The following is a 27,481-nucleotide window of genomic DNA, read 5'->3' on the forward strand; positions in this document are numbered from 1 at the left end:
GCTCATTTGCATGCATGGCAGCAGAGTGTGCTGGGACCCTGGAAGTGGGGCTGGGAAAAATATGTATATTGGTATATAAAGTTCTATTAATATGCTGTCTTGAAAAAAAAAACCAACAAAAAAAAACCCAAAAAAAACCCAAAAAAAAAAACAACAACAAAAAAAAAAAACAGTTGAGCACTTTTGGAGAGAAATAAGCACTTTGCTTTTGAGGGTTTTTCATCCTGCCTAAGAACACAAGTTGTGTATTGCACTCCAATATTTGTTAAGGGCTAGTATAATCCTGTACTGCCACTAGGACGGGGATCCTGTTGCCTGTAGATGGTCAGTCTTTTGCCCAAACTTTCTTATCTCTTGCACCAAATTTGACCAACATACGGCTGTGATGTGAACCAGATCCAGATGAAAAAATAGTTGTCACAAAAAGGGAGCTCACGTCAGGCAGTGAACAGTGAGAGCTAGGGACAGCTGGCAGCAGTGACAGTTTACGCAGTGCAAGAAAAGCATACAGCATTACACAGATGGGTTAATTGCTTATGGTAGGTGAAACTCACACATTTATCATCCACAGAGGCTGATTTCTTTTGTTTCTTTCATGTTGCTTTATGGATTCTGACTTAAACATAACCAGCTTCTATCAGTTCTGAAAAAATAATTTGGAAGTGGCCCATTGATCTTTGGAAGTATCTCTCATGGCTTGTCTGCATGTGTATCCACCATGCAGTCAAAAGAAGTATTAGGGGTGTGATGGGAGACCACTTTCATGCTTTGAATATCTGGTGAGAAGACAAAACTCATGAGTGCTCAGACTCCACTTTTAGTACAACTGGGAAGAAGAGTAAAAGTTCATGGCTTAAATATTTTTTTCCCTTGATGATGTTTACTTTCTACCTCTTGGGTGAATTTCTTGAGTGCCCCTTCTCAGCTGGATTTTTTCTTCTTAATTCAGAAACACTGAAAATAATAATAAAGCACTGTCTGAATAGCATCTGTAATTTTCTGACTTAATGGTTGTTTTGTAACAGCTATTTCAGAAGGTAGTAAAATTATAATTAATAATGGAGATAAGCAATAGCTCTTAATCAACAGCATAGGGGTGCTTTGGACGGATCTTTTCTTATATTTAGTAGAATACCAATTATGGTGACCCATTTATTCCCACCCGTATTTGCAAAATGCATGGTAAACAGCTGTGCCTTTGAAAAATTCATGTCATGCCACTGTCGACAAAGAAGTGGAAATTTTGCAAGTCTGCTTCTCTGAACTGGTAGCAGACTGTATAAGGAGTTTTAATTATTCCGGTTTCACACTTGAAAGCTTTTGACCAGTAGTTTATTAAGTAAACAATTAATAAACCCCACTCTCTCCAGCTGCTTTTTCAAGAAACTAACCCTGGAATTGAGTATGAATACACTGTACGCAAAGAAGAAAGTAATGAGAATGAGATTGGAGAGCCAGAGTATTTTTGGCAATATGGAGAGTGGACAGCCTGCAGTGTTACCTGTGGAAGAGGTAATTCCTCACTTCCTTTTTCTCTTACTGTTTGCCTTTGTTACAGAGTAGTCCTCAAAGAGGCATTTGGTGGGAAATCAGATCACATAGTTACAAAAAGAATGTGAGGAATCACTTGTTTACTTTAAGGGTGGCAGAGCACTGGAACAGGCTGCCCAGAGAGGCTGTGGAATCTCCTTCTCTGGAGACATTACAACTCTGCCTGGTTGTGATCCTGTGCAGTTTGCTGCAGGAGACCCTGCTTTAGCAGGGGGTTGGGCTACATGATCTCCAGAGGTTCCTTCCAGCCCCAGCCTTTCCGTGATTCTATGAATAATGTATTTTGACTTCTAAATAAGCATTTCTAAAATTATGTAATAGGTTTCCAATAGGTTTCCAATAGGTTTCTCAAACACCCGCCCTGAGATTCTCAGCTTCTGTGAACCAAAGTAAGAAGGTTCTTGCCCTCATAATTTTTTGTTAATACTGTTCACCATAGCCCTTCTTTTCAGCAATACAAATTTATGACCTATTGTTTCTCTATTAAGTCTAATAACTACAAAAAGTGTTCTTCATTTCTGTCCTGCCTTGATAAGCAATAACTCTTTTTTGTATATTGCTCAGTAATTACTTAATTGCAATTAGTCTTGGGAACTTCCATGTGTTTGTCCGTTTGGCAATAGCTTGGGTACCACTGCAGCTGTACTGCAGTTCCATGCAGCATATTAAACCAGACAAGCAGAATGATAACTGTGGAGTAGGATCTAACAACAGGTCTAGAAGTTGGATTCTGGTAACTCACACAAAATGCTAGCAGGAGAACTTCTTCTGAAGTAGCTAACATCAGTGAGATAAAGTTAATATTTGTAGTAAACCAACAAAAGGATATAGTGACCAAATATTTATATTAGTAATTTTTTTATGCATCTATTGTGGGAATAATTTTGAAAATGTGACAAAAAGGTTGTATGTGAAGGGAAATCTGAACTTGGGGGAAAGGAATTGTAGCCTTCTGTCTTGAATTAGCTTTTGATTTTCACAGGACAGTGAAAGAATTCTGGAGATAAAACCATAAGCTATTTCTTCGGCCATTCTGTACAGTGTGAAAACTGTACAGAAGAGTAGAAGATCAGTGTTACAACCAGACCAATAATATGGAAAAGACCTTTTCTAATATTAGAGTATTGTTAATAGTTTTTGGTAGTTACTGTTTTTTTAACTGCTTTGCAAAATAAAAGAAAAAGGACAAACAAGTGATGTAATTAACCCAGTTGTGAGTCTAGAAGTAGCGATGATTGCAGGAATAACATTTTTAAATCTCTTCTGCCAGAGAAGACTCTAAAATTATGTATTTTCAGTGGTTTAGACAAAAGGCATTTTATGATCTAATTTTATAAGATTAAAAAAATAACTTCTAAAAGCCTAGTCAAAAATATCCCATCCCAAAACCATCCACATATTATTTAAAGATATTTATATATATATATAAAATCAACATATTATAGAGATGTGTGTTTGTTCATATATATGTATGCTTGTTTAGATAGATGTTGTGCTTTTTTTCTGGGTTTTTTTTTTTTGAGAATAGTCTCTCAGCAAAAAACTTTATGTGCTTTCTGATGGGGAGACACCCACCTTTTTCTTTAAACATTTGCACTAAACAAGTGGTTTTGCTTAATTGTGTTCTCTAACTTTTATTTCTGATACTGTCTAATTCTTGTTTAATGTAAATTCTTAGTCATGTTTAATGTAAAAATTGTTGTGATAAAAAGGGGAGTAGTAGACTGTTATGCTGTTTTGAGGTTCCTTTTTCATCAGCTGCAGTTTTCCAGAACTGGTTCTCACTAGCTAAATTGTAGCTCTGTGTTCTCTCCTCTGGCTAACAGACTGTGTGGTGTGTGGCTTTATTTTCTACCACATGGGTTATTTAGATAGGTAACTGTGGTATGTGAGGTTTTAACAGCTCTTATTTACTAATTGACTTCCTCTCTTTGCTACATTTGTGCTCTTAGTAGGTGCTTCTTGAGTTACTACCTTTGTATAAGTAGAAATCATGTGTTTCAGACAGGATTATGGACTTGGTGGCATCAGTTGGAAGGGGAACCAAGAGGTGCATCCCAGTTCATGAAGGGCACAAACACCTCACCAGTTCTCTGCATTCCTTCATGGACAGAAGAAAATAAATTAATAAACCTGGAGCCCTCTTTCCTCTGAGATATAGACATTTAGAGAAGTAACAGGACAGGTCTAAAGAAGGATGTAGTTTGCTAATGCAATGATGCAATCAGGGTATTTTCTCTCACTCCCTGCTCATGAAAACAGAGAAATCCTGGCACAGAGCTCCAATGCATCACTTGGAATGGGAAAGTCTGATATGCCAATCTGCCTGCAGCTCTCTGCAGGTTCACGTTGTATTTGGGTGTGATCAGGCCATCAGGATGAGCATCACTGTTCATAGCACCATTAAGGCTGGAAACAACTGCAAGATCAGGGAGTCCCAAGCCTTGACCAAACACGACCTTGTCAACTAAACTGTGGCCCCAGGTGCCACATCCAGTTGTTTCTGGAACATTCCTAGGGATGATGACTCCGCCACTTCCCTGGGCACCCTGTTCCAATGCTTGACTACCCTTTCAGGGAAGAAATTCTCTCTGATGTTGGGCTGACTTCCACAAAATTTCCTTTTGGCTGTGAACAATTTGATTGATTTTATGTGAATGTTCACTTTGCTTAGATTCAGAACTTACTGCTGTTGGCATTAACACACTTGTTGTACCAAATCACTGGCCTTTTGAAATGTTCTGAGAAGTTTATAAGATAAAAGTGCACTGAAGTAGACAAGATCATCTTCGGCTATGGCTGTGCTGCAGGATAAGTGTTATTGAAGATAAACCTACAGGGAGATAAATAAGAAAAGCTGTCTTTCTTTAGCCTAATGTTAGTAGTAAATAGCTTTTAAGGATTATTGCAATTACCATTTGGTAAGCAATAAACCAATATTTTTAGGATAAAAAGAAGGGCCAAGAAAGATGAACTGCTGAACTAGCTTTGACAGCCACAGCCAGTGGGAGAAACTGATCCTTACCTAGACTTCTGTTTTCTTGGGAAACCAGGACCTGCCAAAGATCCTGCACAGGTCCTTTCATCACCACTGGCCAAAAATACAACAATAAATGCAAGAGTACTTCAGCCTTTGGTAGCCACAGAAATCAGGACAATACAGACAAATACTTTCTGGAGCCAAGAAAGAAAATTTGTATTAGGGTATAAGAAACTGGGCTACAGGCAGGGCAGTGGACATATACAGGACATCTTCATCAGCCCTAAGAGAAAAAAATTTTATTTTGCCCTGTGGTGCAGCTCCTTAACTATGGGAAATGTACCCAGAAAAACTCCCAGTGATGAATAAAGACTTTGTACAGTGAAGCTGTCTCTTCCCAGAATGAGCCCAGGGCAGCTCTCTGGACATGTTTTCCCTTAGATTCTTGGCCTCAAGCTAGCACCATGCCATGCCCTGATGCATATCCTTCTCCAGCTCCATTGCAATGGAGAAATAGAAGATTCAAATGTTCTCATGGCTTCCTTCATTTCCTTCATGTGCTCCCAGCTGTTGTAATGTCAAAGAAGACTCTGGCCAGTCTACTGTAACACCACTGAACGGGGAAAAAATACTCTTTGAAAAATCAAGGTTTTATGTGGCAAGTATACCTAATGCTGCATGCAGGGAGAAGCAGAACACACTGCAATACTGATACTCATTTGTAATGAAGAAAGTAGATAGGTAGTTACATTGCAATCCAGTTCATGGCAAACAAGCACCAAAGGGGATCATTTGTAGCAAAAGTCATAATCCTTTCTCTGTCATCAGTAGAGGACATGCTGAATCTCTTCCTGCTGTTTGCTTTATGGTGAAAGGAATTGCTTTGCAGTCAGAATGTGTGCACACTGGTGTCCTGCAAACTGCTGCACCCTCTGAACAAGAGCTCTCCCACCAGAGCCTGCTCTCAAGACAGGAGGTAGAGCCTGTAAGCTTTTTTACATGCAGATTAGTTTAAATGTGTCACTGAGGTTCTTTTCTAGACCAACTACATATTATTCCTTCTTTAAATAATCATGGAACAGGTTATATCAAAATTACAAGTATAAATACTTTCTCCTTGTCTAAAGGTTTTGGTCTTGTTTCTTAGAACCAGTTTTGAGTGGCATTAAATATAACAAAAAGCACAGCACAGTACAACTGCAACTAAGGGAGAATATTAGCCAATATCAGAAGGTTGTTTCTCCATAGATAGTATTGGTAATTGGCAGATTTTCAAAGTCTGCAAAAGAACTGAACTCTAAGATTCTTTGTGGAGTTAACTGTTATGTGCCCTCTAAATCCTTCACAAATCTTATAAAAGCCACTCTGCAAAATTATTCCAGGTGTTCCTAAACTTGCAGTGTTGTTTTTAGAATACAAAGGTCACTCTGTTTCCATTCACTGTTGTGTGTCTGAGTTTTATAGCTCTAAGAATGTAAAGACTAAAACTTGTATTCTGTGCATAACTTGTGCATGCACAGAATATAATTTTCTCATTCAAATAAAAAGTGAACTCCTTGCAGACTATCTAAGTGCACAGCTGAGATGATTATATGTTCAAATGAGCTCTGAAGTCAAATATGCATGTTTCTCATACACCTTTTATACACTTTCTTATGGTCCTTCATTTCTGTTGTTTACAGCCCATACTGAGATGTCTGTGGCAAAAAGATTTCTAATCTCTTTCAAAAGCCTTTCACACCCAGATGACTTTGAACTGGTACCTTTCTTTGCAAACCAAGTGAGAAATCAAGATACATGTGGGTCAGCCTCACATCTAAATACTCCTGCATTAGGAATGAAGTGTCACAGAGAAGCAGAAGGAATATCTGAGAGATTTAGTGAAATGAAGATTATTTTCTGATCTGATTATTATCTTTCTTGGTTTCTCCTATCTTTCCCAGAAATACTTGTAAGGTTCTTCTCACAAAGCTCAGATAGTACACATCAGGTGAACTAATCAGCATTGAGGTCAGAGAGAAGTAAAAGTGGTGAAGGAAAGAGAATACTTTCAGAGAAGCTTTCAGTATATTTAGAATTTTTAATCTGTAGTTTAAATAGGATATTATCCACTTAAGTTGTATAACTGTAAATACTTGCTGGGTCAGGGTCAGTAGTGACTAGTTGTATTCTTCTGCAGTGTTTTCTAGTTCAGCTTGCTCAAAGTGATAAAACTATTTCAATATGTCATAGCATGTAAACCTACATCTATATGTGTGTGTTGCTATATGCATATAGGATTCCTTCCAACTTTGGAGCTGAACTGACAGAGATTTTGAAACTACAGTGGGAGTTCACATAAGTTTCATAAAGAAGTTTATTAGAATAAACTAGTTCATTGATGTCAGCTGGTCATTTTTTGAGAATGTACAGCTTCAAAGCAAAACTTTTGCAAAGGTTTATAGGGGCTGTTAAATTAATTGCAGCAGCTGAAATGACACTAAAAATTTATCAAAGCAAAAGATTTCTTGTTGTTTGTATTTGGAACAGCAACATATCATGATTTTGAAAGTAAGAGAAACATTTCTGCCAACTGCTTTGTTTACAGCTAGCAGAAATGTTGCTGAATTTTCTAGTTTATTCCATATATTCCAGACCATAAAAGAGAGCACTACTCGCTGGGAGTTCTATGCTGAGAGAAAAAGCTTTCTCCTGTTTGAAGTCACCTATGAATAAGATGTCACCATGTCCAGGCTTACTGCAGTCTTACAGCTGCACCATGGACCCATGGACCCTTGAATGCCTCAGTCCCTCAATCTTCCCTTAGAGGTGACACTAACCACTGTTCTAAAAGATCAGCCTTCATATCTGTCTGGAGCCGAGTCAGTCATCAGATCTTGTGCTGTTGTCAGTAATTGTTTTATATGTCTCAGTCATAAGTCTGAAAGTAATAAAAAAGTGAAAGCATTTCCTCACATACCTGATGTTCTCAGGTGGTAAAAAAAAAGGGATGTAGGTTTCCATTGGTTTCTATGAAATGACCCAAATATGCATGCAAAACTCTGTTCTGTGTTCTTGAGCTGCTGCAGGATTAATTATTTGATTTGTTGATCCTGCAGGGCTTTTCCAACCTTAACATTTTTATGATTCTGTGAGTATATGGAGGAATATATTACTATTTCCCAGTTATTTTCTGTGGATTGCTGTTCTTATCTTCCACGTATATTCCCACACTAGTTATTATGAGGCCTGAGGAAAGGAAAAGCTTGTTTCCTAAGCATACTGCTAAATAGCCTAACACTTATCCTTGCTGTCACAATAACAGTGCTGTTAAGCCCTGTGCATCCCAGGAGGAAGATAAAAGTTCTAGAGAGGCAGTGATCTACCAGTGTGTATTAATTGCTGTGAATGAATAGCACAGTTAATAATAGTTAATAAATAATTTTTCATTCTTTGTAGTCCTTAAGATTTTTTGGACTATTTTAATGCCTCTATATCAGTCTCACTACAATCTTTCAAACTGTAATATTGCAGTACTTTTGTTTAATTGGATTGCAGCAAGAGATCTGCCTCAAGTTATTGCAGAACTATATGGGAAGCAGGCTCCTGGAAACTGGCTCTCTTTAGATTCACACTAGGTTAATGTAGTATTTTGGTTCATATTTCTTTCTGTTAAATGAGTGGGGCTTTGAAACTACAGTGGGAATAATAAATATAAATATAATATAAATGGAAATGTTAGGAAATAACCCAAATTGTTTGTGTGGGTTTTTTCTGTGTGTCTCTTTGCCACTGTGCTTTGCCTGTTGTGCTGAATGTTGTGTATTACTTACTTAGAAAATAGAAGACATTTTTCATCATCAATTTCAGTCAAAATGTATACCAAAACTTCTTAAAAGTTGAATTCACATTAAGAGTCATTCTGTGACTCTGGTTTGTGTTCTGCTTAAACAGCCTTCCCAATGAAAAAAGAAAAGGTCAGCAAAACCAGGCTTGCTGTGAATAGCCTGATTGCTGCTGTGTTTCCTCATCTGTGGGTTACTCAAGAACCCTTCATAGCCATTTAAACCTACTTGAGGGCCTGCAGGAGCCCTTTCTGAGGCTAACAAATACATTAAGGGAAGTGCTTTCTAATCTGTCATTTGAGCTCTGATCTGATCCAAAAGAACTCCGCTTAACCTTTTCAGCGTGGGGATGCGTATACGTGGGGATCTCTGCAGTCCATGCCCGGCCGGTGGGGATTACTGCTCCTCTCTCTGCGTGTCTCTGGCAGGGCTGCGGCGGCAGATCGCCCACTGTGTGCGGAGGGGCAGCAGAGCCGTCAAGAGCTCCTTCTGTGACCCAGCCACGCAGCCGAACGGGCGGCAGAAGAAGTGCCACGAGCAGGACTGCCCGCCCAGGTAACGGGTTCTGGGGGCTCCGGGGCTGGTAAGTAGCACCCCTGCTCAGAGGAAGGTGTTCCTGATGCCAGGTTGGCATGACATCCACGGCCTTCCATGGTGCCACACCTTGCAGAGCAAGGAGCCATCATAAACAAATCAGAAGTGAACCATCCTTAGAGGTTTTTAAGTCAAGTTCCTGAGCAGTCAAGTTACTGAGCTGGAAATGGCAGAGATTGTTCTCACATGTATGTGGATAGTGGTTTGTTCCATTTGGGTATGGGTGTGCCTGAGGAACCGTATAGATTCTTATTTAAAAACTGTATTCTTGCTTTAGCTCAAGTGAGCTAAGAAGAATTACTATGTGCTCTAAAAGCAACTAGCAGAGCCTTTAGATGTTGTTTCTCAGTATTTATGTTCCTTCTTATTTATAATTTTGAGTGAAGTGCAGTTTTCTTAATTCTGCAATCACATGGGGATAATTCTTTCTTTTCTCATAACATTGTCTTAATTTATATTAATCTCTGGTTTTTCTGTGCTACCATTTTTCTGTGCTTCCATTCTGTGCTACCACTCTCTGCTACCAATTTAGCATTTAGTAGGTTAAGGAAGACAACATTCTAGGTGCCTGCAGAGCTGTGGGCCTGTACAATAGGCACTGGTTTGCTGTAAGAGATCAATATTGTTTTTTGTTTCATGCTTTAGGTACTTCGGTTTTGTTTTCTGTTGTCTTTGAAAGTTGTTTATCATGCTGTTCACAAAGGTACAGCAGTCTTTCAGAGTCAAATCGAAGCAATGAGTCCTTGGAGTTCATTGTGTTGCATTTGCCAGTAGTGAATTTCGTGAGGTTTTGATGTGAAAAGTTATGTGTGGTTGTTGGTTTTATTAGTTGTTTCCAAGTATCTTCATAACAGTGTATGATGCTTCTGTGGGACTTTCATCTTTGTGCTTGCAGCATGGACTACCAGCATTTCATAATTCTTTGTAGATTGCCAGGAAATCAATTGAAAGTAGACCAAACTTTTTATTACTTGACTAGTTAAGAACTAAGGCTGCCCATACATGTTGAAGTGTTTTTTCATGGCACAATCAAACTATACTATCAAAACTATACTGTCAATTTTAAAAATCCCGATTAACTCAATTTATGGCATTTGTTCTAAGTGACAACATTATTCTGACCTACTGTTAAAAGTGAGAGAGGGGAGTTTGTCCCTTATTGATCAGATTGCACAATGTCATACATAGAACAAACTCTTCTGCAGACCAGGCAGAAAAGCTCTTGTCTGCTGACAGCCTGTGCTGCTTCTTGAGCTCATTCTGTGCTGCAGGGGAAATCACAAGTCATCCTTTTGAGGACAGCAAAATCACAACAAAATGCAGTGTAGGAAAATCATATGTATTTAATTCTAGAATTATGTTTCATATTTATTTTTTCTCTTAGGAACTGTAGGAACTTGACCAAGGGACTGAGTCCCTGTTCTGGCTCTCACCAGCGCCTACATGCCTAAGGAGGAAAAAGTCAAACATAAATCAAATTTCTTTGTAAAGCTCTTCCAGCTTCCAACTGGTTTTAATTCAGTGCATTTCCAGAGGTTTTTATGGCTTGTCTAATCAGTAACCTCCAATGAACTTCACTCATCCAGCCTCCTTCTGCAGCCTTGAAAAACTTCTATTACATACAACATCCTCTGCAAGAAGTACCACAGCTCTAGTGCCTATGTGAAGCATCACCGCATTTTAACCTGGCTCTCGCTATCTTCTGTTGGTGGCCCTGAGTTCTTGTGTCAGAAGAGATGGCAGAAAAGAATGAATTATTACTCACTCTTCCCAAGCCCTTCCTCTTGTAAATCTGCTCTCTGCTCCAGGCTGTAGTCCCAGCATGGGGTTAGTTGGTGTTCACTTTTCCATAGCATATGTGGCACCTCTAAGCCAGACAGGTGGTTACTTATCTTCCTTCAAAACCCAAGACAGGTTAGTACAGTTCGTTGGTTCTAAAGGAAGTCTGAATGCTGGAGGCAGGTGTGACTGTCCCATGTGTAATTTATGTGGGATAACTGAGAGTCCACATGGAGCTGCTGAGGACAAAGTGTTCTGTACAGAGGTGGCTAAATTTTGTGCCAGAGGTGAGGACAATACTGTTAAACACAATCCTGCAGAGACCTTTCTTTAGTGCTGCAGCCAAAGAACTGAAATCGCTGGATGACCTTGCACTTCTCAACAGTGAACCAGGTGTTTTATAGTAGGTTCTATCCAAAAAATGATGGCTGTTCCCTACTAAATCACACTGATGAAAACCATGCTACTAGACCACTAAATAAGAAATAGAGAATTTATCAAATGGAAGCTACAGACAAAGAATAAAATGTTGTGGCTCTCACACCAGATCTTACCTCATTAATCCATTTCAGGAAGTCAGTTGTATACTGTTTAAATTACAGACTTGTGAGAAGTCTAAGCCCTAACATTCTTGTTTGTTGGCTGATTTGCTCTTTGTATGTATTTAATGCTTATTGTTACACTTATTATTTTACTTTTTCTTAAAATAATTCAGAGGAAAAGAGAAAAAAAATTAAAAATATCACAATACATGTATGCCGTGTTTTGATTCAAAATAAAATAAAGGTGACTGGACAGCTGAGAGTTAAAATGTCATGCAGCCACTCATGTACTGCTTCAGTGATACAGCTTAGGTGCAGTGCATCGAGACTGTAGCACAAATGCTTGCTTTTTCCCACATCATGCTATGGAGTATGGTTTCCAGTCAAATGTTTCTTTGGTAGGTAGGTGTTAATGTTAAAATCAATGGAATGGATATTACTTGAAAAAGCATGAGATTTTAATTACTTATAGCATTATGAATAAAGTTTCGCTTTCCCCTGTAAATAAAATTATCTGGAGCCTTTTTAACTTGACTCCCCAATTGAACAGAGTAACCATAAATAGATTTTTTTGAAAGTACTTGGAATCTGCTACTTTTTATCTATTGTTGTTGCATTGTCCTGCTTCCAAACTGCTGACTACACTTCCAACAACATAGAATAGGAAATCTGGTTTCTATTCCAATGCAGAGTGAGAATTCATGCACTGTTGGTATTTGGTGTGCCTGATGCTAGACAAATACATAAGGAAAGCCAGCAGTCTCTCTTTAGGTGTGACATGCCATGATGGGAAAGAGGTAACTTTCGGCCCCAAAATCCCATGCTACTGCTTTTTCAACAGGATTCACACATCATTCACCACACATCTTCTATGTATAAATGAGGACTATGTCACAGGCTTTTGAGCTCTGCCTAATTTGTTACAAACTTTAGAAACCCAGTTTGTGAGAAAAAGATAAGTCTCTTTTAAGGCAGCTGAATGCCACTTGAAAGAATGAGATTTTCTTCCTATCTCTGTCCCAGGCTTGATTGCAGAAGAGCTGAACACTTAACACCCACAGCTCAAAACTACCTGAAGTTATGTTTTTACCAGACAGGATGCTTTCTGTTTTGACAGTCTGAGGAAAAACAGTGCTCATGCAAATTAATTATGTAAACGATGCATTTTGCATATTTGTTTGTTTGTTTGCTGCCACAATCTTTCCATGCCATGCCTGCCTGTGAAGATAAGACAATAATTTCATTTTGCAGGGATCTGTTGATGCATTAATACTTAAGAACCACTCAGTTGCTGTAGCAGTAAATGCCAAGGTAGACTCAGAAACCAGAGGTAGGAACAAATATAGGGTGCTGGTTCCTATAAGGCTTTAGTGTCCACCAGCTCTCACCACAGTCCCAGTCTCTCACCACAGTCTTTAGCTTGGCTGGGAGATCCAACATCTTGGTCATTTCCTCTCAAAAGCTGCACATTTAGAGCTCAGATTGCTGTGTTAATTCTGGATATGTGTTTGGCAGTCACGTGCAGTTTTGGTTATGCCTCTGCACTGCGAGGAGACAGCAAGAGTTCCAAGATAAGCAGAGCTTGGCAAAGCAGTCACTCAGGTGCTACTCTCTTCTCTGTGGTCCAGAGCCTGTTCTGGGGCATCCTGTGCCAGAACAGACAAATGGATGTTGGTTGTTTCGCCATCCTTGCTTTGCCTTTGTTCCCCTTTGGCTGAGATGCCACAATTCAGGTCCTCAAGCAGAAACCATGAAGAGACAGGAGCACAGCTGATTCCATGTCAGGTTTCTGACTCTTGGATAATGAGGCATATACATGTACTGTAGGATGAAAATAAGAAAACACAACATCAAAAATTCCAGTTACTGTTTAGAGTGAACTTCAGTTATAGCAAGTTTTTTTGAAGTTACCTGCACTGAGTGAGGAAGAAATCTACAGAAAAAAATAACCTGTCTGACTGTAGTTTTATTTTGATCATGAAGATGGAATGAAATAACATCTCGATTCTGTGATTTTCTAACTGTGGAGCACCTGACTTTTTTGACTACTTCCACAGCTTTTAAAAAGTGTATGGTGTATGACAGTTAATCACACACCATTACCTGCTGCTCAATGTAGGTTCTGTGGTAAGCTCTGATAATTTATTGCTTGGAATTTGGTATTTCAACGTATCAATTGTTAAACCCTCAGTCAGAGCCGTTTGAAAATTCTGAGGGGGAAGAGGTGTCAGTTTACCATATCTGTACCTTGAAATATGTAATTTGGTCCCATTAAAATTAATAGAGCAGTTCACATACTTATGTTCCATTTGTGTGGAAATGTCAGCAATTTACAAGATTATAGAAGAGATAAAATTGTAAAGAAAATGCAAGAGATTATAATTACCCTGAAATGGCTTTATTCAAGTGGTGATAATTTTCTCTTTTTTTTTCCTTTCATTGCTGTGTTTGGCTGAGGTGTACTTAGTTTTTACTTACTTGTTAGAGTTCCTTTGATGTTTGCAGACCTGGAACAATAAGACACAATCTGAAGGAAGGCAAGAGGAAGAGAAAGATATTTTGGGTAGATTTTTTTAGATGTTTTTTAGTTTAATTTGGAATATTAGTTTATTTGGAAAGATAGTTTAGGATATTTTTTTAGTTTAATTTGGTCCAGAGCTCTTACCACTGGGTTATGGTGACAGTGGACTACATTCTGGAGCAAAGCAGTCAGTGCCATGAAGGGCTGTGGGGTAACTTAAGAGGAAATGCTGTATTTATAGATTACTAAACAGGAAGAAGATAGGTGTACGTACTACAGAGAGGTCCAGATGGCTGCACAGATAAGCTGTATTGTAGCTTGATAGCTCTGAGTCTTGGATGTTTGGGTTGTTTTTTCATTAATTATTAGGAATAGATGCCAGTGCCTTCCACATCAGTGGCAGTTCACTTGCAATGGAAGTAAAAATGAATTAAGGAACATGGAAACTAGAGTAGGGAGGGGAGAGGGATTATCAGCAAAGACAAAGCATAAAAACTGTTATAAATCTGGATGCTGAACTTTGATGTATTTATCAGAATAGGATTATTTTGTCTTTAAGTTCACAGACCTTAAAAAAAAACAAAACTAGAATACTGTTGATTGTAAGTCAAAAGCAATTTTTTTCTACCTTTTTTTCTAGACAGGTGTTTTTAAAGTATATTCTTGCTTTGTTTTCACTATAAGGCTTTGTTGTGACCTCCTTGAAAACTCTGGAACAAGCAATATTGTTAAGGAACTGTTGTAGCTTAGAGTTTAGAGCTGGGACAGATTTTTTATGCAGCAGCTTGAAGTTGTATTCTTTCTTAGTGCATGCTTAACTGAAGGAAAAAGGCTTTTCTTGGTTTGATGTTTTTTCCTTCTTTTTTTCAACTATAAAGATAAATCTTCAGGTAAATGTCTCAGTTGATGCCAATGCTTCTCAAACTGTAGAAACCCAGAAATTTTTGCTCCCCATTCTTATCACAGAGGGCAGATATGCAGGTGCACAAGTTGCTCTAGGTCAGCATAGGAAAAAGTAGTTGGATGACGCTGGAGAAATGCTAATGCAAACCAAATGTAAAGGGAACAGCTGCTGTAGGTAAGGTGTTTTGTGCTGGAAAATGCTATTATAGAGGAAAGAGTTGAAGCGATACGTGGAATAAATAGATAGACTCCACAGCTTGGGGTAGTTCTGAAGTGGGTATGTATTGTCAGTGGCAACACAAGTGGGATCGCTCTCCGAGACTTGTGCCCTGAGCCTCAGTCTGACCCAAACCTTTATTCCCAAAGGTGTTCCATATGCAGGACATTACACAACTGTCCTGCATATTCAACCCCTGGCCCCACCTGCCCTCGCCCCTCATGCTGAATAGGTCCATGCCCTTGTGGGCACACGTGGTTTGCTGTGGTGGTCGCATGGGGGTCTTTTGGTGGTCCTGAGGCTGAAGATCATGGTCTTCCTCATGGTTGAACTTTTGAACTTCTCTCCTTTGAGCGTGCACTTTTGGTCCTTTGGTGCTTATCTGAGTCCCGTCTGTCAGTAGGCTTAGGGACAGAGGAGCCTCTTTATCTGGGTTCTTGGTATCTCCAGTCATTTCTGGTATTGTTCTTTATGCAAGAAGCTTCAGTAATTTGCATTCTCTTATGCCCTTTTGTACCATGGCAGAGGTTTCTTAAGTAAAAGGTTAAAATTCAACACATTACCCTACAAGCTAGAATGTAAATGCTTAATTCATTTTGTTAACTTAAATGAACACCAAAAATCTCTGTTTCAAGAGTTACCCTCAGTTTGGTGGAAAATTGCATACCACAGCATGGAAGACTGACTTCAGTCATGACAGAGACATATAGAGGGCTCATTTCTACTTCATGAAGGAATCAAGTACAGAAAAGTCCAGCCTAATGCAGGCCTGGACACAGTACTGAGGGCACAGATCCCACACAGCATAGCTCTGACTAACCTGGTTTTGGGGCTGTGTGCCTCACTGCTTCCCATAATAGGAAGAGGTCTTGTGGAGGGAGGTAACCCTTATGGAGAGCCAGTTTGAGTATTTGTGCAGTACTGGCTGTTTAGACATGTGTAAAGGGACCTCTGTGCTCCCCAGTGATTCTCATTTGTTAACTCTTCTGTACCGAGGTAGCAATAAACAGACAAACAATAAGAGTAAATAGATTACTGGCTTAAGTAGATTTGCTAGCAGTTCCTCAGATTTGGATTTGAAGGACTACTTACTTAATAGATTTTTACACTTTATTGAAGCATAATGCTTGTTGCCTACTTTGTCTGGAAATCCTGCCTGATTCTGTCTTCTCTCTTTCACTGACTGGCTGGTACTAGAGCACAAGGTGGATGGGAGAGCTTGAGTGATCTGAACCTTATGTGAAGAGCATATATCTGAGCCCACATTTACTGGCTCTTTTTCTTGCAGTCTTTGACCTTTTCCTTGATGTGCTTGTGGTGGGTTGTTTTCTGATGTTTCTCACCCTGCTGCTTTTCAGGTGGTGGGCAGGGGAGTGGCAGAAATGTTCAACCACATGTGGTCCAGCAGGACAGAAGAAGAGAACTGTACTTTGCATCCAGACAGTGGGATCTGATGAGCAAGCACTGGATGTCACAGAGTGCCAGCACCTGCTTAAACCAAAGACCCATCTCTCATGCAACAGAGATATCTTGTGCCCGTCTGACTGGACAGTGAGCAACTGGACTGAGGTAAATCCATGTTAGCTGAAACACTGAACCTTTTCTCAAAATTGTCTATCATAGTCAGCTGAGAGGACTAATGACCAGCTGTTTTGTCTTTTTAATTTTTTTCTAAAATACCTTTTTGTAGTTTAATGTGTTCACAGATCCTTTGTGCAGAAAGAAAAAGAAAAAAAACAACAAATCAGCCCTGCTTCCCAAAGACTTTAGGAGGCGTTGCATGTTAATTTGCTGAGCTTTTGGGAGTGTAGAATGTAATGTGCTTACTGCTAAAGAATCTGTGTGAGAGCAATGGCTGCTGTGGGCCAGACTAGGGGGATGACTGCTGTCAACTCTGTAGGTCAACAAAGTGTTTTAAAATTCTTTACATTCATATCTCTTGCATCCAAGACTCTGCCTTTCTCCCATAGCTTTGGGAACATATGGGAATTGTTCAGATCTGCACCAGGAGAGGTTCAGGTTGGACATCGGGAAGCATTTCTCTTCTGGGAGGGTGGTCAAACCCTGGAACAGGCTGCCTAGAGAGGTGTTCAATGTCCCCAGCCTGTAAGTGTTTAAGAGAGCATTTGGACAGTGCCCTTAACAGCATGCCTTTAATGTTGGTCACCCATGAAGTGCTTAGGCAGTTGGATTGTTGAGGGTCCCTTCCAGCTGTAAATACTATCTTCCCTTCTTTTTTGAAAACTCCATTCTCATCTTTCTCCTCAGTCTGCGTTTTTATTAGACTCACTGCTATGAGAACAAAGTCACATACTGTACTAAAAGATCTTGTGACTGTATTGGATTGGTTATGCTCACAAACCATCCTCACAGAATGTTGTTTGTTTTGTTAATTGAGTAACCCCCATGCTTTAAATTCCTGTGAAAAAATAGATTGAATTTACATGACTAGCAGTACAATTATATAGGAATGGCACACTGCTTGTGCTCATGTACTGTTGGATTACATTTACAACTTACTGACAAAAATGCATTTTTACACCTTCAGAAACTGGAGAGTGAGTGTAGGACAAGTATTTCACCTGCAAAAATGACAGGAGCTGATGAACCTGTCTACTGTGAAGCAACACTGGTTGCTTTCCTGCTCCTGTTGTTGTAGAGCTGATGTTATTTTACAGCTGTGAACAACAGTGTGCTCCAGCAACACAAAGTCACTGGTGTTTCTACTGCCCTGTGATCCAGACTAGCTCTAAAATGAGTTAAATGTGCCAGGGGCAATAAAGTCCTGGCAAAAGGAGAGTTTATCACTTCATGTTGAGCACCTGGTTAGGCTTCCCTGCTTCCTAAGAAGAATTCTGCCAGTAGATTTTTTTGTAACATCTCCACTCCTACTCAACCAGTCATCCAGCCTTAGTATCTCCAACCAGAGAAGTGTGATTTTGTAAGATCCTTAGTTGCAGGATAGCTGCTGAAGGCATGGCTGTACCTGTGGGCCTGAGGATGAAAAACATCACAGAAAAGCTGGGTCTCCTTAGCTGCCAGCACTCTATACACAGCAGTGCTCTCACTTAAATAGAAGCCAGGTTGGCTAAATAGTTTTGGTAGTCTCTAATTGAGAACAGACATGCTAGTAGCTCTGGCAGCAGTTCATGCTTGTACTAGTGACTGAATGAAAAATCAATTTCATAAAGTCAGCAAGGGCCTGTGAGCTGCGTGGATCACCACAGCAGGTTTATAGCACTGTGAGCAGCACTGAGCCCGTCAGGTGCGTGTTCAATTCCAGGTTCAATCTGGTGGAAAAGGTATTGACTAAATAACTTTGTGAGTCAATGAAGAAGTCAAATTCTATCATATTACTTTAATATTTTGTCTTTATCATGTAATTTTTTTCTCACTATTTTCCCGAGGTGACATTTACTGTCAAAAAATTTGGAAATAACTCCATGGTAGTGGAACATCTCTAGAATGAGAAGCTTGTTCTTCAGGAAAAGCATTGTAATTGATTTTTTTGTCATGATGTTTCTTTGTTATAAACAAACATCATCTGATACTTCTGTGCAGGAGAAATATATTAATTCTGTTTCATTTGCAGTGCACAGTCACTTGTGGTGGTGGAATAAGGACTCGTAATGTCACTTGTGCCAAAAATAATGATGAGCCATGTGATAGTTCCAAGAGACCAAACTCTAAAGCCCTATGTGGTCTTCAGCAATGCCCTTCTGCTGGAAGATTTCTGATTCCCCCACAGGCACCCAGAAGAGGCAAGATCATAATCAGAAAAACAACTGCCAATCCTGAGTGGAGTCTTCCTCACAGAACACCCAGACCAAACCCCAGGTTCCAAACTACAACAAAAATACCCAAGCATGAAAGCGTAACTCCCTGTTTGTCTACGTCCTCTGGTTTGGTCAATGTCTCAAGAAAAGAGGGAGCAGCCAACAGGACAGTACAAAGTAATTTTGCTGAATCAAGTGATGTTTACAATTACCCAATGGTTTCTACTGAAAATAGCTCATATCAAAATAGCACTTCATGGCCTTTTCATAACAGCTTAAGTACTGAAAATATAAGGCATGCTGAAAACACTTCTAAAAATGAGCCAATTTTTACTGCAGAGAATGAGATGCAAATAAGTGAGGACACTCCTGTTTCCTCTTCTACCAGTAATCCAGAAATAACTTCCAGCTATGATTACTTAACTGAGGAATCTGACAACACTGATGGGCCATTTGGAGTCAGCAAGAAAACAGTTGATCTCTTTTACAGCACAGAACTCAATCCTGAAATCAGGACCAGAAGCACAACCTTGGGCACTGGTTCTCCTGTCACTCAGAGTGAGAGTATGACTTCTCAGACCCCATTGGCATCTCATCAGCGAGACTTTTCTGTGCTCAATCCTGTAAGCAGAGCAGAACAAGAGCTGGCATTTCCAACAGCAGCAAACTATGTCAGTCTGCAAGTTGATGTGCCTGTTGTAGAAGTAACAACCCCACAAGCACTGGTTACAGAAATGCCTACAGAGCTTGGTCATGCACCAGGAGACCAGACTGACAGCAGAGAAGAAATAAAGCTGCCTGACACCATAACCACTAGCACACAATCCTCAGCTCCCAAGCATACTCTGAACAACCAAAATGCAGCGTCTGAGGGTGTTTTAATGAATGTCACAGACAGCAACCACATAATAACATCCAATAGTTTGCCCAGTGATGCCTACTGGATAGTAGGCAACTGGAGTGAGGTAAGTTATTTTTTGCTCATAAGAAGCGGTGAATGTGAACAGCAGTCTGAAACACTGCTCAGGAAATGGAGTTTCTTAGTTTGTCACAATTATCTGAAATCAGTATTGTACATATGAAAAACCACAAGAAAAAAGGTAACTTGGAATACCTAAGATTAGCTTGCTTACAGAGAATGAATATAGTCATCATGGGGCTTGGCCATAATTTACCAACTTATATTTAATACCCTTCCAACTGTAAAGTTTTATTTTTCTGTAAACAGAGTTCCTTTTATGCTAATGGATTTTCTATTCTTGAACTCACCTGGAACTGAGAGCTCTTGGTGTCTGAACTAATCATCTCATTTTTGGTGGCCTTTTTTCCAGGCTAAAGAGGGTCAGATCTGGAAACTTCCTAGTGCTGATCTGCCTCTGTCTCAGTACTGATGGAGAATGCTATCCACGTTCTGTTTCTGTGCACCTGTTGGCTCTTGGGTCTGCTGGGAATGATTCACAATCACAGAAATGCAGAAATTCAGGGCCAAAAAGGACAGCATGAGATTACTAAGTGTATCTCATGTCACTGGAGGCATATATAGATCCCTGAGATGGTGTTGGATGCAGACAGTGGGTAAGATCCCTGCTTTGTCCTCAGTGCATCAGCACTTGTTCAGGACATGTACTGATGGCAATTTGAGCTTTCATCTTGTGTGTTCCTGTGGCCAGCTTAGAATGGCCTTAGCTTCCCATGTTCTAATGGGATAGGTGAATCATTCCCTCCTGCACATATCCCTATAAGAGAAGACCTGCTTTTAGGTCTGCTTGAGTGCAAGATCCTAAAAGAGAAGATCAGGAGAATGGTTGTGGCCCCAAGCCCCCACAGCCTGAGCAAAGGCGTGTCAGAGATTAAATGAATCAGAGATGCTACTGTTCTACTCATTTATTGTTCACCTTGAAATATTTTCCTTATACATTACAAACATCTTCTATACTGAAAATGAGGATTCTCTTTTCTTATGTGAAGACTGTGGAGGAAAATTATCTTCTTAATAACTCTTTTGGGGTCTGACATCTAAATTCTTTTGAGATTCTCCTTGTGTTCTCTAAATATCTGAGAATTTCATTTTTCTTGTCTGATCTTGCTTCAGTTTCATCACATATTTTTTGTCAATGATGTTCATTGTGGTCCCAGTGGACACATGACATATAAAATCAACTCAATATTACCATTTTATGTATTAACCTCTTTGTGAATGCAGAAATTAGATTTGTCTTGTTTTGTAACCATCTTGCTTTGATATATTCAATTTGTGGTTCATTGTAAATGCTGGATCCCTATTACAGTATTTCTAAATCTGCAGAAGTTCTCAGTTGCATTTCGGAGCTATGTGTTTGTGTGTGTGAAGATATATATGTTTGTGTGTGTGTGTGTGTGTGTGTGTGTGTGTGTGTGTGTGTGTGTGTTTGTGTATACATAAAAAGTTTTCCCTAAATGTAGTATTTTATATCCATTTTTTTATTTCAGGCTGCTGCTTTCTTACAGTTTTCATTGTGGTGAGATGTCATTTAATTCAGATTTCAACATTCCTGCCTACTCTCCAAGCTTGTCATCATCTTCAAATGCCTTAAATGCATGTTGTCTTTCCTCATTCAGTTAGTTAATGAAATTGCTGAAGAGAGCCTGGCTTTGGAGCCCTGTAGAACCATATTTGAAATGTCTGTTCATTTTGACATTGAATAAGTGAGAACCAGTTTATTACAATTTTTCAGTTAGTTGAACACTAACCTTTTAATTATTTCACCTAAACTGTATTTATATGTGCTTTGAAAATGCTTTGCAGGATCATGTAAAAATGCATCACAGCAGCCAGCTCCTTATTTTCATTAAGCCATGTTCCCCTGTCAGAAAAAGTTATTAGACTCAATTGAATTATTTCTTCTAGATGGGTCCATATGGGCCTTTTGATTGCATTATCATCTTTGTTAATATTTGCCATTTTGGTCTTGATTGTTTAATAATTTGGTTTTTATCTTGTGGAGTGTGCTTGGGTGAAGCATTCCATTAGACCACAGATAGGATTTTTTATTTTCCTAGTGATAAATTGGAAGATAGTCTTATCTAATCCTCTGGGACTTCTCCAATCTATTATAAAAATTGATTTTCAACAGTTCAAAGATTATTGAATAAACACTTGAATAAATATAAAGTTAATACATTTGGTTTCACAGAACTGATGAGTCAATTTGAAGATCTTAATGCATCTAACTTTGTTATTCTTTAATAATTTAGTAGTCTTTTGCTACTCTCATGCAAGCTGTTGTTTCTTGTTAAAATAAATTTTATGGGAAGTGTGGCACATTGAACTTCATTTTTCAAATTTGAAGAAGTGATGAAAAAGAGAATTTATGGAGTCTCTATCATTGGAGATACTCTTGAAGCTGTCTGGACATGGTTCTAGGAAATTGCCTCTAGGTGGCCCTACTTGAGCAAAGGTCCTTTCCAATTACAACCATTCCATGGGTCTATTAATAAAGTCACTATTCTCATTTGCATTAAATAAAAGTTATCTATTTCACATACACACCTTGAGTCTGACATTCACAGAACCTTTTCTTTTTGTTCATTACTTTTAAATAATTTTCAATCTATAGTTTTCTGACTTTATTTTTGCTCTGTTTGCCCATCCTTAGTAAAACTTTGAATCTGTTTCTACATGACATCTCTCCAAGGCATTGGTAGTTCAAGACCACTGCACCTACCCTGATGAATATCTTGCTGTGCTCTTTCTCTTTTAGTAGCTGTCAATATTTTGACATTGCTTTACTCTGTAGGAGATGTCCATACTAGTAAATAAATAGTGCCAAGAGCAGTGATAGTCACTGAGGTGGAAAGGTGTGGCATGTCCCATAAGAGGGCTGGCACTTGTCCCCTCAAGGGAGAGCACTAATTTGAGTAGGGCAAAAACAGTGCCCATTTCCACCAGTGCTTGCCTGTAAATTTTACTTCTTTCCTACTACTTTCTAGGCTATTCTGGGCTGTCACTTCTCTTTCTAAGAGCTTTCTGTGTAGCAAAGATACTCCATTACCACGAGATCATTTCACTCTAATATTGGTCATTTCATTCTTCTGTTGGTCATGTAAAGTCGCCTGCACTTTGTCCCTCTGTGCCCAACATTTACTGTGCCAAGAGGAAATTTTGGTTCCCAAATGACAAAAGGAAAAGCAGTATGTCTTCAGAAACTTACTGAGCATCAAATGACAGCCAAGAAAGCTAAGGCTTTATTCTGAAACCATTTGAGGTATCATGCCTTCCTCTCTTGACCCTGTGCCTCCACACAACAGGGTTTGAAAAAATCCTGGTGTTTCACCTTCCTCAGACAAGAACATAAATCTTTCTCCGTATGATCTGTCCAGCATCATCCATGGAGTCACCTTTACTCTTCTCAGGTGTGCTCAGAAAGGGGCTTCAGTCAAAGACTTAAGCATCCCTTTAGTGAAGTCTTGGTGTTGTCACACTGGTGTGGCAAAGCTGGGGAAGGCATCAAGCCATCAGAAAGCAAGACAAGGGCAGTCTCTCCTCTCAGTCAGAAAAGTTGCCTTGGATAGGTGTGTCACTAGGCAAAATAGAGCAGTGGTATGCAGTTTCCTTTAATAGGACCTTTGTGGCCACTTGGACACACATCCTGGGAATTGCCATGGGATCAAACATCTCCAGTGTTGACTTTTTTTCCTGCCTTAGCTTCAGCTTAAGTTTCCTTATTTTTCCAAGGACACTTATTCAGCATTCTGTATTTAACTTTCCCACTGCCATACAGGGAGTTCAAACCAGACAACAGCATTTGCTCTTTTCATTATTTTGCTTGGATTAAGTCTAATCCAATATTATGGCTGTTTCTCATGCCAGCTACAGGCTGCTTAGTGTGTGTTCAGTTTGGCTCTACATGTATAGGTCACTGACCCACCCTTTTTAAGGCAGAAAAAGGTTAATGGGTGTCTCCAACCACTTTTCAACCCCTCCTGCTTCAGAATACAATGACAGTGTTTGGAGTTTTTTGTGAGGAGTTTGCACTCTTGGGATATGGCTTGGAATAATTAATATTCTCTTTCCTCGAAAGAGACACAAAAATCCTCACAGATGCTGAAAACGCTCAGCCACTTCCTGATTTAGATAAACATTTTCCTGTACAATTTTCTTAAGATTCTCACATATTTAAGATTTTCAGCATCATGCACTCAATTATCTGACTCTTTTATCAGCAGTATTAGAGGTAGAGAGGGAACATGGTGAAGATTGCTTGCAATTCCATTTTACTTTGGATCGCCAAAGATAGTAGAAGAAAACAGGAACAGCTGGTACAGATTTAGAATGTCTTGGTAAGCAGGAGTTTGCCAAAGAAAAGAAGTGCATGGTATAAATCAGGATTGGTATTGTCTTAAGAAACCAAAGAAAGCCCTCATTCAGAATATTAAGTAAAATATGGGTGAATTTAAAATCTTCTTTCAGGTATCTCCAATAACATATGTCATCTAAAAGGGCTCTAGATATTTATATTTAGGTTCCAGGATTGTTTCCAGAATTATGTACTAATGTTGAGCTTGCCCCTGGGCTTTCCTCTTGTCCTTGTGCAGTGCTCTACAACCTGTGGAATGGGGGCTTTCTGGAGACATGTGGAGTGCAGCAGCAGGAATATATCTCACTGTCAGAACATGAAAAAGCCTGATTCTGCAAGGAGATGTTATCTCCGCCCATGTGCTAGCTGGAAAACAGGAAATTGGAGCAAGGTAACTTCATTCAAAGCTGTGTATGAACAGTAAGCTTGCAAATTTCAGTGGGTATGAAACTCTAAATATTTCATTTTTAAAACAATTATTTACTCAGTGAATGCATGAATGATTCCCAGTTGACCATTCAGCACTAATTTACTAATTTCCTGACCAAGTTATATCTGGAAACACATCTGCTGTGAATTTTGTTCTTCCTGTGGTGGGTTGTGCTCATTAACTCTTGCATCTAGAGCAAGCAGGACTCACTGCTTGTGTTCTATGGAGCTGACGGGGCAAACCTGTACGTAGTTGCTTGTGGCATCTTTTTAATCTCTGCCTCCAGGGATATATCCTAATTTTAAGGAGCATTGGGAATTTGGGAAAGGGAGTTGTCACCATGTACTGTCTCTTGAAATGGTTTATTCCCCATTCACATAACCTTGAAGTCTGCTATGTGTAGGATTCTGTTTGGTCCTAGTTTCATACCCATAGCCTATTAAAGGGACAGAAGAGTGTCCAGGGGTGCTAAGTAGAGCCCAAAGAATTGTGCTTGAGTCCCATTTTGATATTTTAAGCTGTGTGAAGAACACCTGGAAGGACTTAGGTGACTTCTTGAAGCTAATTACATTTTGTCTTCATGCAGTCTGAAAATTGAGTTTCAAACCACGGGTGATTTTTCAAGACTAAAAGGAGATAAACTACAAAATTCTGTTTAAAATATTGTTTATTTAATAAGGAAAAAGATAGGTGTCTCAAATTTTTCCAATATAGATCATTTTGGTGGACAATGTTGTTGTTGTTGCCATTGGGCTAGAGGGCAGATTGATATAAATAAAAGGTTATAGTTAAAAAACCTGTGTTATTATTGAGCTCTTAGACATAAAATTGATTTGAACAGGAATTACATGCCTCTTTAGAAAGTTCGGGAAAGGCCAAGGCTTTACATAACTACATTTAAGCCTTTGAAATTAATTTTAAGAGATACATAGACATCCTGCCCTCCCAGCTGCAGTGGGCAATTTCACTTTCACTTTTTCTTCATAAATGTCATTGCTCTTGCAACAAGTGAATGATGGTTATGTCACAAAAAATAGCAGGCAATCAGGTTTAAGGATGAAATATAATAGGAAGCAAATTTTTTGAATGTCAAACCAGTTATGAAACACGTTTGAGGCAAGATGCTTCTCCTATCAGATTTGTGTTACCTGTGATTTTTTCCATCAAGTGAATTGTACTAACTTAATTACAGTTTCATGTATTAAAAAAGGTTAAATTTTGCTTGCTTTACAAGTGGCAATTGTTTTTGGTTACTCATTTTAAACATTTTGAAGACATGTTGTCACAGAAAGATGTCTGGCTTCCCTGCTAGTGCAGTAGAGCTTTTTCTGTTTTCTACTCTGATTTAATTCTTCCCCTCCCGTAAAAGAAAGGTGCTTCAGACTAAATCTTAGATATAATTTGCATATATCTTGAGACTGTTGTACTCAGTTTCTTACAGAGTCACTTCTGTCCACTGTCTCTATCCAGAGAGACAAAAACCTGTCTTGTGGACAAGAGCAAGGATTTCCTTTCCATACATTCTTCATCCCATAGGGGAGGTATTACATTCAGATTCCTTGCTCAACTAAAGGATGCTTATTTATGCAAAGGAAAATAGCATCTGTTGCTATTGCATCATAGTGGTAAAGGTGAAAGGTGATTTGAGGAGCTTTCAGTGGTGCAGCTGGAATTTGCTTTAATTCTGCTTAAAGACAAAACGTGAATTTTTTCCTTATCCCTGGGGTAGCAAATTCAGTTCTTCCTCAAGAGCAGGAAAGGTCCTAAATTTTGGTGCCTGGAGACAGGACTTGGTATGCTGCATGAGGCTTGGAAGAAGCTCTGGCTAGAAAAAGGAGACTGGAAGGGTTCACTTAGCTCCTCAGCAGAGCTCTAAGCTGGGCAGTGATTTCACAGGCTGTGAGTGAGTCTCAGAATGCCTCTCTCTTCCCTCCCACCTTCTCAAACTGAGGCTGCTCTTGGGGTATGAATTCTCCTGGTGCCTTGGAGGTGCATGGGAGGAAGATGAGGGTGGGAACTGCTACTCACTGCCTTCCTCTCTCTGAAGCAACTAAGGAACTGACAATTTTCCTGCATACAGAATCCATTTTTGTATTTATTGCATTATGACTCTTCCACTATGACATTATTTGGAAATAGCTGGCAAGACTTGCCAATTGAATATTTATCCATATTATTAACGGCCATAGCAGTTTAGTGGGGGAAGTACTTACATGGCATGTTCCAGGCTGCTGCGGGAAAAGCCACAGTGTTTAAGCCTCGCAACAGATTGGTGTTACAGTAAACTGGAAATTCCTACTGTTCAGGATGCCCAAAGCGTAGGCTGTACTCCTGTTCTTTGCCTGGGGAAGGTACAGCCCTTCAGTGGGGCTCATCATGTGGAGATGTGCCCCTCTCTGTTTTGTGTACAGTGCTCTGTGAACTGCAGCGGAGGCTTCAAGACCCGAGACGTTCACTGCATTGATGCTGGGGAAAAGCGGCTCCTCAGGCCTTTCCACTGCCAGTTACTCGGCTATAAACCACAGCTCAACACTAGCTGTAACACAGAGCCTTGCTTGCAGTGGCGTGTGGAGCCCTGGAGTGAGGTACTGTTCTTTGAAAGAGGCTTTGTGAGTCAGCAGTTTCCTTTCAGGTAACAGCAGCTGTTGGATCCCATGCTGTGAGGTAAAATTGAGTTCCAAGGACGACACACAGCTGGTGAGTTCTTTTGCATGGCTACAGCAAAAATTACAACAGGTGTTCATAAGGCTTCACAGAATCATTCTTAGGATTGAGTGTGATTTACAGCTGGATCTCTAAATTTCCATGTCCTAAATTTCATGAAAGAGAGAAGCAGATGACCTGGAAGAAAATTTGTTGTAGCTACCCTTATTGGATCAGTAAATGTGTTTCATTTAGATGAATCCTTTTTGCTGCTGTTTTAATGTTGCCTTCTCATTATGGCAAATTTATACACTTTTGGACTGAAATTTTATGGAGCTTAGACCAGACATAAGATAAATCTGACTTTTGGGTCCCTTTATAATAT

The 27,481-nt window shown here is 39.4% G+C and overlaps 1 protein-coding gene across 1 annotated transcript in view; it reads left to right on the forward strand.

Annotated features, from left to right (window-relative positions):
- ADAMTS12 (ADAM metallopeptidase with thrombospondin type 1 motif 12) overlaps positions 1-27,481 on the forward strand; it is a 142,226-nt gene that overhangs the window by 108,847 nt on the left and 5,898 nt on the right. Inside the window, exons 16-21 of the mRNA XM_077790462.1 lie at positions 1,371-1,512; positions 8,784-8,910; positions 16,270-16,480; positions 18,504-19,652; positions 24,262-24,414; positions 26,865-27,038. Coding sequence (XP_077646588.1) covers positions 1,371-1,512; positions 8,784-8,910; positions 16,270-16,480; positions 18,504-19,652; positions 24,262-24,414; positions 26,865-27,038 — 1,956 coding nt within the window. The remainder of the gene's footprint in view (positions 1-1,370; positions 1,513-8,783; positions 8,911-16,269; positions 16,481-18,503; positions 19,653-24,261; positions 24,415-26,864; positions 27,039-27,481) is intronic.

Source organism: Lonchura striata, chromosome Z (assembly GCF_046129695.1).
Source record: "Lonchura striata isolate bLonStr1 chromosome Z, bLonStr1.mat, whole genome shotgun sequence".
Taxonomy (NCBI): Eukaryota; Metazoa; Chordata; class Aves; order Passeriformes; family Estrildidae; genus Lonchura; species Lonchura striata.